Below are 12744 nucleotides of genomic sequence, written 5' to 3'. Positions count from 1 at the left end.
TACTGCCCACAGAAGTGCTTCCATTCATCAGAAGTATAGTTTAATCTCAGTGTGTAGGCTATACGATTTTGGTGTTGGATAGAAAAATGAACAGTTTTGCTGTGTGTTTGAATTTAGAACTTCCTTTATAATTAATGCTACAAAGAAAGGACTCTGGTACTAGAGTACCGCCTCGGACAAGCGTATATATATATATGTTTTGGCTAGTCATTTTGTCCAGTTTCAAAACTTTTCTAGCGAATTCGTGTTGTATCAGTTTGAACCTAAATCGTCGCAGCAACATGCTTATGTCACTCACAAATCAAAAGACACTCACTGTCAGCGTTGTGTGAAATTCTACTCTTTCTGACATTGTTCTAAAGCACGGAGAGCATAGATTACTGAGGTTCACGCTATATAAGCTGTCATTATTAATATTATTATTATTATTCTCAGGGGCGAGGTGGCCTGGGGTCAATCTTTGTATGGGCATCAGGGAACGGCGGTCGTGACGGCGACAACTGTAACTGCGACGGCTACACCAACAGCATCTACACCCTCTCCATCTCCAGCAGCACGGAGAACGGCAACGTACCCTGGTACTCCGAGGCATGCTCCTCTACCCTGGCCACCACCTACAGCAGTGGCTCCGGCGGCGAAAAGCAAATTGTGAGTGCATACAGTGGAACCCCCCTTTTAAGACCTCAAAAAAACCCTGAGACAATCAGGTCTTAAAAAAGGAGGTACATTTACACAGGTTATGAACAGACAGTCTGAGAAAACGTGGTCTTAAAAAGGAGGGAGTCTTAAACTGGGGGTACATTTACACAGGTTATGAACAGACAGTCTGAGAAAACGTGGTTTGAAAAGGGCGGGAGCCTTAAACTGGGGACGGGGGGGTCTAAAAAATGGGGGTTCAACTGTACTGTGGAACTCTTGTTGTGAGACCCTCCATTGTACCATTGTATTTACCATTCCTTGCTTTCTGTGTAAACCATCTTTCTTGTCATTATCACTGCTATCCTCCCTTCCTGTGTAGACCATCCTGTAAATCATAGCAGATCTGTCCAGGCTTTCAAGTGGGATTAGAGCAGCCTTGTGCTTGGACACATACCACAATTCAACAGGCAGGCTCCTTTCTGTGAGAATGTTGGTGCTGAATTATTTCTGTCACTGGCATGTCTGCCAGTCTGCAAAAAGAATTCAGCAAAACTTCTTCTTCCTTCTTCCTCGTTCGTGGGCTGAAACTCCCACGTACACTTGTGTTTTTTGCACGAGTGGAATTTTACGTGTATGACCGTTTTTTACCCCGCCATTTAGGCAGCCATACGCCGTTTTTCGGAGGAAGCTTGCTGGGTATTTTCGTGTTTCTATAACCCACCGAACTCCGACATGGATTACAGGATCTTTTTCGTGCACATTTGGTCTTGTGCTTGCGTGTACACACGGGGGTGTTCGGACACCGAGGAGAGTCTGCACACAAAGTTGACTCTGAGAAATAAATTTCTCGCCGAACGTGGGGATGAACTCACGCTGACAGCGGCCAACTGGATACAAATCCAGTGCGCTACCGACTGAGCTACATCCCCGCCCCAGCAAAACAATTCCCACTTTTGCACAGACAAGAGCAAGGCTGTTGGTTTTTAGCTTTTTGTTGTATTTATTTATGCTTTGCCAATTAATGAAGCATCTTTTTTTTTTTTAGCTTTGCTTTGTATCTTATAATATGCAAACTATTGAAATTACCCTCTAATAATCTGGGACGTTACATATCATGAAGTGTGACATGTCAAATCACATACGAACTTGAACAAAAACACCAGTTGTTAACTTGTGAGTTGAAAGAGATGTATGTTTTTGTTACAGGTGACAACAGATCTGCGAAATGGTTGTACAGAAACACACACGGGTACCTCTGCCAGCGCCCCTCTTGCCGCAGGTCTCATCGCACTCGCCTTGCAGGCCAAGTTAGTATTGTCACTGTTGCCACTCAGCCATGTCTCTTTGTGTCTCCTAGGGCCTAAAAAAAAAAAATAGGTGTGGTTACGGTAACCCGACCTACCCTATTTTTAGAGGCCGACCCTATAACTTTTTATTACATTTGTCAACAAAAAACAACAACAAGAAAACGAGTGCAGAAAACGCAATGAAAGCGAAATCGCCCGAGTCGCACACTTATTTCCCTGTCAAGTAGGTTTAATTTGTACACATTACAAAAAAAAGTTTAAAAAAAAAAAAGTGATTGCCTACCTTCCTACCCTATTTTTTTTGGCTATGTTACCGTAACCACACCTATTTTTTTTTTTGGCCTGGTGATTTTGTCAAGAGATGTGCTATGTAAAACGATGGACTAGGGTTTTGTTGACTTTGGAAAACTTTGTGTTATTTGAATGAGTCAAAAGGAAGGGGAATGTCTGAAAAAGTGGATACAGCTTTGCCCACATGTGCATTGATCCCGTCACGATATAACCTTCGTGGTTGAAAACGACGTTAAACACCAAATAAAGAAAGAAAAGAAAGATGTGCATTGATGTTTGTGTGTCTGAGGGTCCAATGTCGGAAGTCTGAATGTTTTATTCATGTAAACACAGGGTTTACAGGTGTGCGTGTGTGAGAATGTGTGCATGCGTGTGTGTGTGCATGCGTGTGGGTGTATATCTACAACCTATCCGTTTTACCTTTGCAACATGTTATAATGCTGTGGGTGTGTGTCTATACATATCTGTTTCTCTCTCGAGTGTAATCCAACGCCCATCTACTATGTGCCTGTAACATTGCATTCGCTCTTGAACGTTTTTGAAATACATTGTTAGTGTCCCCCGGGTTAGGGGGAAGAATTTACCCGATGCTCCCCAGCATGTCGTAAGAGGCGACTAACGGATTCTGTTTCTCCTTTTACCCTTGTTAAGTGTTTCTTGTATAGAATATAGTCAATGTTTGTAAAGATTTTAGTCAAGCAGTATGTAAGAAATGTTAAGTCCTTTGTACTGGAAACTTGCATTCTCCCAGTAAGGTCATATATTGTACTACGTTGCAAGCCCCTGGAGCAATTTTTTGATTAGTGCTTTTGTGAACAAGAAACAATTAACAAATGGCTCTATCCCATCCCCTTTCCCCGTCGCGATATAACCTTGAACGGTTGAAAACGACGTTAAACACCAAATTAAAGAAGTAAATAAATTGTATGGGTTGAATGTTGCAGTCCGTCCCTGACATGGCGAGACATGCAGCATGTGGTGGTGGAGACAGCCAGGCCAGACAATCTCAACGCCAACGACTGGGTCTTCAATGGAGTTGGCAAGAGAGGTGATAGAGACTTTAACAAAAATGTATAATAAGAAACAAAAGAACAAAAGAGGCAAGAAAGAGATACTTGTTGTGCCAAAACTTCTTGCTATGAGGTTTACAAGAAATTACTTCCCTTGCATCATCTGTGCATTGTAACATCTGTGTAACTCTCCTGGAGGTTAACTTTACAGGCATTGCAAACAGGAGATCGGGGCAATTAAAGAGGGTTGAGATGGGGGGGGGGGGGGGGGGGTGTGGAAACAGGGGTTATGTGTGTGTATACATTTTTGCTGCAGCAATTTCATGACTGAAGCCTTGTGTTGCAGTGAGCCATTCGTTCGGCTTTGGGTTGATGGACGCCACAGCCATGGTCAAGCTTGCGCGTAACTGGACCAAAGTGCCTGATCAGCACATCTGTGAGATACGCTCCCTCGACCATAACAGGTGTGTATTCACACTTTCTCTGCGGAATAATAATTTTGCTTGAAGTTTTCAGTGTGCCTAAACACCAAACCAAGTACGACAGGTTGTTATTCGCACTTTGTAACTCGGGGAATTGAAATTTAGTTTTATGTTAAATTCTCTTTCTGAATAGAATTGGGATTTAGCTTGAAGTTTTCAGTGTGCCTAAATTGAAACACCCAGTAGACCAGGTTTTTATTCAGACTTTCTAGGTGGAATTGTATTTAATAGCTTGAAGTTATTAGGATTCTTACATAGTGTCATGCTAAACTTTACACATGTAAGGGTTGTAATTAAACCATATTTAGCTTCAGCTGATGTTTGTTAGTCTAAAACACATCTACTTTGAGGCTTCATAAGGAAGAATACAAAGTGGTTGTGCCACAAATACAACAACAAAATTAAAGTGATGCTGCAACTTGATGACATGAAATGAAAAAATAAAACAATTTCACTTGTGTGCCAATTACTTTAAAACTTGGTGGGATGATAGAAAAGATGTTTATGTCCAGTTGAAGAAAGCCCAAGTTTGTTTCTGGGTGATGAAGTTGACTGACTTACAGGTCATCCTGATTGAGTTTGGTACTTTTGTGGGATTGTTAACAGTGTAAAAACGCTTTAAAACTGATGCAAAAGATTTCAGGTACTGAGATTGAAAATGATGTTCCATTGCTTCAGTCATTATTGATACTACTTTACCTTCTTAAAAAGTAAAGATTTATATCTTGTCTTGGTCTCGTCTTGTCTCATCGTCTTGTCTAACCGCTCTTCTCTGTCTCTCTTCTCACCCACTGAAGGATCGTTCCGATGAACGGCAAGATCATCGTGCCGCTGAACACAGACGGGTGCGAGGGGACGGTGAACCATGTCAAGTACCTGGAGCACGTCCAGGCCCGTATCACCATGACGTCCTCGCGACGGGGGGAGATCCAGATCAACCTCACCTCCCCCTCCCTCACCCGCTCCACCCTCTTGGCCAAGCGGACGAGGGACACGTCCAGGGAAGGGTTCAACAACTGGGCTTTCATGACCACCCACAACTGGGGCGAACCGGCCAAGGGCACGTGGGTCTTGGAGATTGAGAACGGGGTCAGCTCTTGTGAGTACTGCCAATAATTTTTTTCATTTTAGAATTTGGCTTGCCTTTTCTGTCCTTCTTGCATCGATAGTCAGCGTCTGTTTAGTGTAGAGTGTGTGATTGTTGTTGATTGTTGGAGTATGTTTTAGCATGTTACCAGGTCAGTTTGCATCAGTGTATCTCCCCATTGTTCCTCTGTGCCTTTCTTTTTTCCCTGGATAGTTGTTTGTTGCCAATGTTAACATCACCTACTACCTGGACAATGTGTCTTATCTGTCTGTCTTAGGTTTAGTTTTTTGCAATTCAGGTCAAGTACCTTGATGCAGATCGAGAGACATTTTAGGCAATGCAAAACTGTAATGTTTATATATAATTTAAGCCCAGAGATAGCTCTCTCCCCACCCCCTCACTCTCATTCTCAGTATATCTTTCTCTCTCTCCCCCCACTCTCTTCCCTCTCTCCCTGCCCCCCCCCCCCCCCCCCCCCCCCTCTCTCTCTCTCTCTCTCTCTCTCTCTCTCTCTCTCTCTCTCTCTCTCTCTCTCTCTCTCTCTCTCTCTCTCTCTCTCAACCGAAAAGAGGTTGAGAGAATGGCAGGGTAGTTGTGGAGGAATTAATTAATTTTAATGTAAACACAAAGAGAGCAAAATTGATAAAAGCAATAGGTACTCCTACCTTACATATACTTTCAATTAATCACCATTGATGTTTTAGTCAGAAGGAACAAAATACTGTGCACACTGCTTGAGAGAAAGGCAGACTCTAAGGCCTGAAGCCAGTGGTAAGGAGAACGGTGAGGGTGGTCCAGCGATTGGCTTAATTTGCTTGATTGCAGACGGTTGTTCACACTAACATGTTTTTACATCATTTTCACGAGTTTTCATTTACAAGCACCTGGGAAATAAATCTCATGTTCCCCAGGCAATAAATCCCCGATTACCATAGTTGCAGGAAGTAGGTTATACATGGATAATCAAAAGCAAACCCAATAGAAACGTTCGGGGATTCTTCGGCTCTTTTCATTGGCGTTTCCCCAGACCTAAACAGACGACACGACACTGCTTTGCAAAGTTCCACAAACGAACTGGCAAACTGGCAAAAGTAAACAAAAAACAAAACTACTTCATGAAAGGTCATACATTCATCACAAACAAATGAAACCTACTGATATGTTTTGTCTTCTTACAAAGTCATGGAGTGCGTGTATCTGTGTTTCGATACACAGATGTTCGGAAAAACACGAACGTCAAGTTCTAGTCAAACCAATTGACCCCTGACACACACATTTTGACCCGTGCACAAGACGTTGTATCGATAAACGAAGCGCAAATAAGAAATAATAATAAAAGCAAAGAAAATAGCAACAAGACATGCAAACATCTAACAAAGTCGAGCAAGCAGAATGACAGGTCTAATGAAAAACAAAGAGGCACCGAGTCGGAAACAAGATCGCGATTCTTTCCTTCGCTGCACAACGCAAATCTTCTGTGACCTTTGACCCAACGTAGCTTCCACATTCGATCACTAAGCTTAATATTTACAACTGAAAGCCGAGGGGGTGGAATACCGAAATGAACCTACAGAACTGTGCATCCTCAAACCTGACATATTCATCCCAACATTTTATGAACTCAAAAACACAGAAAGTTGCTTTCACACGCCAGCTTTGATTGCCAGTGATTATCAAAACGGAAGTCGTGTGGTTATCAAAACGATACTCGTGTTTCAAAGCATGGCTCCCTGTGTTGATTGTGCACTTATTTTCTCACTACCAAAATGATGACAAAAACGATGTTTGGATGTTTGTTGTCAGATCAGCTTTTTTGTCGGTCCTCGATCGGGGGGCATATCGACTTTTGTTTCATATTTATTGACCGCGGCCTTCGGCCTTGGTCAATAAATATGAAACAAAAGACGATATGCTCCCCCTCGGACCGACAAAAAAGCTGGTCTGTCAACAACCCATCAAACATCTTATAATGTTCATATTTCATGTTGAAAGTTTATTCTGAAACTTTGATATTATGAGTGCGGAGGGGACTACATGTAATTGTTCTGTATATTTAGATTTAACCATAGACACTGAATTCAAGCAGATAGTGTAAATGAACTTTGGTGGTACTGCAACCAAAGGAGTCCTAGGTGTGTCATATCCTTGCTGACACATCTGTAATGTGAGACTTCCATTTCTTTACACCCCTGGTATAGGGGTGTGTATAGGATTCGGTCGATGTGTTTGTTTGTTTGTGTGTTTGTGTTCGCATATAGATCTCAAGAATGAACGGACCGATTGTCACCAAACTTGGTGAACAGGTTCTATACATTCCTGAGACGGTCCTTACAAAAATTGGGACCAGTCAAACACACGGTTAGGGAGTTATTGCTGGATTAAGATTCTACAAGGACTTATAGAGGGACATATTAATGGTCAAAGGGAAATAACCTTCTCAGTTACTGGCAGTGAGAATGGTAAGGACGGGTTTTTTTTTCTACCTCGGAGGAATTTCTTGTTTTGTGTAACTTTACCTGCCATGTTTGAATTCTCTGTTGCTTAACAGAGCTGCGTCAGTGTAAAATGCACATTTTGTTGCATAAGGCTCTACATTATTTTACCTTTTGAAGTCTGCATATGGGTGGGTGTCCTTTGTTGCTGCCCTAAATGGCATAATGGGCAGTAAGTAAGTAAGTAAGTATATGGGTGGGTAACATTGTATTTGATCAAAAATTCAGCGTAATTGTAGTTATAGGATTGGTAGACGAATTGCTTGATACATTTTTTGATGGATTAATAAGAAGACTTTATTTGCTATCTTGAGAAGAAAACGTTTTTCTGTTTTCTAGATAAGTGCTGTTGACGAAGACAATGGAATGGTCTCTTCCAAAATGTTCCCTTTGTTCTGTCTCACTCACTGTCAGTCCCACTGTGTCTTCTCACCCTCTTATATTCAATGATTATTCAATTGTTTGTCTTTTCTCTTTTTCATATTATATATATTTTATAAACCACTCTATCTACATCTTTATATATATATGCACCTTTAGGTTCACCATGTTCGGTTGTCACCCACAACAAAATTGAATTTATTTCTCAAGTCATGCAAGGCTTTGTCTTATTCTTTTTCTTTTTCCCACACACAAACTTAAATAATCAGCCTTTCTGCTTTTGAATGACTAATGGTGAAACGATGCGTTCGCTAGGAAATCAATATGTAGCTGATTAGGTTTCACTGAACCAAAAGATAAGGGAGAAATATTACGACACTAAATATTCAGTTCTGAAAAAAAGTTCAATAACGTCTGATGTCCTTAACATTTGAAAATAAAAGTTGAAAAATTGAATGAAAAGACGGACTTTGGTAAGGAGCAGGCACTTAAAAGTAGTTACAGTGGTACCTCTGTTAAACAACTTTGGAAATGTAACCAAACTTTATTCGGGGGTCGTAAGTTTGGGTTTGTTACATCCGGAATGTTATGGGCAATTTGCTTGATGCCGCTCGCATTATGATTATGTCCTTCTCCCTTTAAACGACTGTGATGATTAAACTTACTTCAAAACAAATTAGTAGTTTTTGAGATTTATGCTTCACACATACACACACACCACACACACACACACACACACACACTTACACGCACGCCCACACACACACACACACACACTTACACGCATGCACACACACACATCAGGGGAGACAGCTAGAATTCCCTCCCTAAGTCTTTAATAAATCATTCAGACAATTAATGCAAATTTATTTAACTGAGAGAAACGAAAAACACCCACCTGAGATCGAGCTGCATGGCACGCAGCCCTGCTTGCTTTGATGTTGTGCGTACTTTGCTGTGCAGTGCATGCTTATTAGAAGCATCCATCTTTTTTCATTTTGTCCTTGTCAACATCTGCAACATCAGCACTTTCGGCACACAATTCTCATGTTCAGTTCTTCACGCCTCTAGGTGAGTATGTTTTGTTTTATTTTTATTTTTATTGTATGTTTTCATTTTATTTATTTGTTTTTTTACATTCCAGCCAGGGATCCGTGTTCTTTAGTTATAGTGTGACACTCATGATTCAAACATCTTCTCTTTTTGTAAATATCTGATTTGTAATCTTTCTCTGCTTGTATGTGATCCTTCATACTGTATAGCTGTCTTCTGTCTATATTTTTCTCTCTCTCTCAGTGTTTTTAATTCTAGCACCCCACCCCCAACCCTCTCATTCTCTTAATCATTTGTTTTGTTCATTGGTTTTAGTAATCGTTTGGTTGATGTATTATTCTTTCTGTCTTCCATTTTTCTCTTCTTTTTTCTCTCTCTCTCTATTTCTCTTGTCTCTCAACAGGCATGCTGCAGTAGTTGTGACTTTGAAGCTAGGAGTTAAAGGCAGCAAATTTATGTTGTGAAGAAAACACTGCAACATTGGCCTTGTGGTTTAGTGAGGTGTCATGCTGTGCTGCATATAGTGCAACCCTCCGCCCACCCCCCATCCCCCATCCCTTGTGTTTGCGCTCCCATCAGCAGTCTCAGCCAGAAATCTAGTCCTAAAGTTCTTTACAACTGATGTATTAAACTGCATGGTTCCCTATATACTGTACTTATACCTGTCTTCTGCCCCAAACGTCCCGGAGTTGACACGTCCAAATTAAAGACACTACTTGTGAAACCTTGATCTCTTCCAAAGCTTGTGAAATCTGTGACGTCAAAGCAAAGAGACGTCGACCACTCTAGAAAGTATTAGTGTGATGTGTAAGTTCTCACAAATCTTTCAGGTGAAACAGCAAGCGCAACATTTTTTTCCAGAATGACATTTGGCTTGGTGACTTTGTCATCATGAGCGGTGGAAAATTTAAGGTCCCTGCCAGGCTTATTTGACACGACCTCATGATATAGTCCCGCTAGTGAAGTGAACAATATTGTTAATTTATGGGTGGTCTCTCTCCCGTATTTAGGATAGTGCACACTTTTTCTTGATCACAATGTGTATAAATGGTATTGACTGTCTCAGAAAAGAATTTGTTCCAAAGAAAGCCAAAAACTAATTTCGGCTGGGCCCCCTCCCCCCCTGCCCGCTTATGTTTTATATGTTGAGAATATATTCTCTGAATGTTTAAGTAAGCGTTCTGGGAAGTTGACTGACTTAAACTGTTTGGTTGGGTGGTTCGTTTGGTTTTAGTTAGTTCATGAGATCTTTAGACAATCCCAAGGAGTCAATCGTTTATGCAGTCAATTGATAAGCAGTGTACCAGATTTCATGGCAGGTTTGCTGGTTAAAAATGACTTGAGTGTGAACTTAGCAGCATCTGGTGTGTTTTTTTGCATGAAAACAAGCCTAATCTCCTCAAAATCAAGTTGACACTGTGCATGAGTCAGTGACTAACCTCAACTTGATTTGCAGTTGATAGCAAGACAGATCGCAGTGATCGAGTGGTCTAGACAAATTATTTTCTTTCATTTATTTGGCACAGTGTATGTATGCTTTGAAGAAATTCTACAACATGGTGCTTTTCTTTCACTAGAATATTTAGTCAACGTCAGTTCTGCAGGATTTAACAGTTGCTGCATGATCGTGTTGTAGAAATGCTCTTGTTTGTTTGCGTTAAAACGGCCAAAAAAATCGTTTTATCGTTTGTTTCCAGCTGTTACTAATTATCATTCATTAACATTGTTCTTGCAAGCTAGTACACATACAATTAATCTATAATTGTGATGTTTGCAATACATGTATTATCTTTAATTTGGCGGGTGGGGAGGTGAGGTTTTAGTGCTTTGTAACACTATCGACTATCACATATTTTTTTTTTAAACGTGAATTGTTTTGAATCCTGTGAACACTGCTACCCTGATTCAGCTTTGTAGGGGACACTGATATTTTCAATGCGATTTGTAGGTGTTATTGAAAATTCTGAGTGCACTGTTACATCTCTTTCAAAAGAGCTAAAAATAAGTGTTCTGTTGCCATTACTTTTATTTATAATGGAGTAAAAATGTTTTAAAAAAATGTCATGATGCCACACATACATTTTCTTGAATACTGATATTCTTTAATGAGGCCACACATTTGAATGTAAATTGAACTGTTATTAGTATTAGTAAGCAAATGAACCATATTGTTTATAAAAATGTATGTTTACAACACATACAGTGTAAATATTCCGGATTGTCATCATTTTCACATCTTCTCATCCATAACAATCTTGGTAACCAAAAACACTATTCATATGTGTCAAATCCAAGTTGCCGATAGTTTCGAGCTTCAGGTGAGACATGCAGACCTGTTTACCCCCAACACTTGACAAGAGTAATGACCAAGTCAAAAAATAGTAATCTGATGACCAAGATAGTAACCCAGCATGTGGTTACAAACGCCAACATTAGCAACACAAACCTAATTTGAAGCACATTTGAAAATCGTAACCCCCCGCGGGTTAGGGGGAAGAATTTACCCGATGCTCCCCAGCATGTTTGTAAGAGGCGACTAACGGATTCTGTTTCTCCTTTTACCCTTGTTAAGTGTTTCTTGTATAGAATATAGTCAATTTTTGAGTCACTTGAGAAAAAGTGACTCTATGTAATCGGTCAGTGTTAGTCTGTCCGGCCGGCCGGCCGTCCGTAGACACCACCTTAACGTTGGACTTTTCTCGGAAACTATCAAAGCGATCGGGCTCATATTTTGTTTAGTCGTGACCTCCAATGACCTCTACACTTTAACGATGGTTTCGTTGACCTTTGACCTTTTTCAAGGTCACAGGTCAGCGTCAAAGGAAAAATTAGACATTTTATATCTTTGACAAAGTTCATCGGATGTGATTGAAACTTTGTAGGATTATTCTTTACATCAAAGTATTTACATCTGTAGCCTTTTACGAACGTTATCAGAAAAACAAGGGAGATAACTAGCCTTTTCTGTTCGGCAACACACAACTTAACGTTGGGCTTTTCTCGGAAACTATAAAAGTGACCGGGCTCAAATTTTATGTGAACGTGACTCATTGTGTTGTGAATAGCAATTTCTTCCTGTCCATCTGATGCCTCATATAATATTCAGAACTGCGAAAGTGACTCGATCGAGCGTTTGCTCTTCTTGTTTATTAGTGCTTTTGTGAACAAGAAACAATTGACAAGTGGCTCTATCCCATCTCCCCCCTTTCCCCGTCGCGATATAACCTTCGTGGTTAAAAACGACGTTAAACACCAAATAAAGAAACAAATAAAGAAATGAAAATCGTAGTCTAGACTCAAATGGAGTATTTTTCCCACAAAAAAGCCTAAAAATAGGAATAAATTACTCCAAAATAGTAAGGGTAAACTGAGGTCTGGACATGGATTGTCAAAGTAAAAGCCTATTAGGCTGTTTGTTTGATTTGTGGAACCATCGTGGCGTTGGATTAGTGTTTCCGAGGAAAACGACTGTAAACATTCATTCTCTAAGACCCAATCAATGTTGGAAATTACCCCGAAGACTCATGGTCATTTTGCAACTGAGCTGTGCAATCACACATTGCGCAACTAAAATGATGGCTTATAAACACTTAAAAGAAAAGCTACATGCTAACAGAGACATAGATAGAAGAGATGCGAAGCGCTGTCTTCCCGCTCGCGTTATCTTCGCCTACAGCAGGGGCAAGTAATCCTCCCACTGGCGCCAAGCTGGCAATTGTTGTGTTATTTATTATTATTATTATTATTTTTGTGTTATTTATTATTATTATTATTATTTTTAAAGAGTTATAACTATTTCATAGAAAATCCTAGATAATAAAACATGCAAACTGTTAATCATTTGCACTCAAGAGAAACAGAAAATCACAAGAAGAAGATTATTGCAGCATTTGGTGATTAGAAGATGAATCCTAAAGTAAGCAATTTCGCTCATTTCTCCTTAAAAACTTTTTATCCACACGCCAGTGTAAGTGCGAGAACCACTTGAGTGAGACTTAAAAG

The 12744-nt window shown here is 40.3% G+C and overlaps 1 protein-coding gene across 5 annotated transcripts in view; it reads left to right on the top strand.

Annotated features, from left to right (window-relative positions):
• Positions 1–435: 435 nt before the first annotated feature.
• LOC138982854 (furin-like protease kpc-1) overlaps positions 436–12744 on the top strand; it is a gene marked incomplete at its 5' end in the record, with an annotated part of 381789 nt that continues 369480 nt past the window's right edge. For all 5 annotated transcript variants that reach the window (XR_011460992.1, XM_070356258.1, XM_070356251.1 and 2 more), the window contains 5 exon segments: positions 436–648; positions 1846–1946; positions 3182–3285; positions 3594–3711; positions 4527–4828. Coding sequence is in view for 4 of the 5 variants with exons in the window: in XM_070356258.1 (XP_070212359.1) it covers positions 436–648; positions 1846–1946; positions 3182–3285; positions 3594–3711; positions 4527–4828 (838 nt within the window).

Source organism: Littorina saxatilis, linkage group LG1 (assembly GCF_037325665.1).
Source record: "Littorina saxatilis isolate snail1 linkage group LG1, US_GU_Lsax_2.0, whole genome shotgun sequence".
Lineage (NCBI taxonomy): Eukaryota > Metazoa > Mollusca > Gastropoda > Littorinimorpha > Littorinidae > Littorina > Littorina saxatilis.
This window is presented reverse-complemented; position numbering and strand designations above follow the sequence as displayed.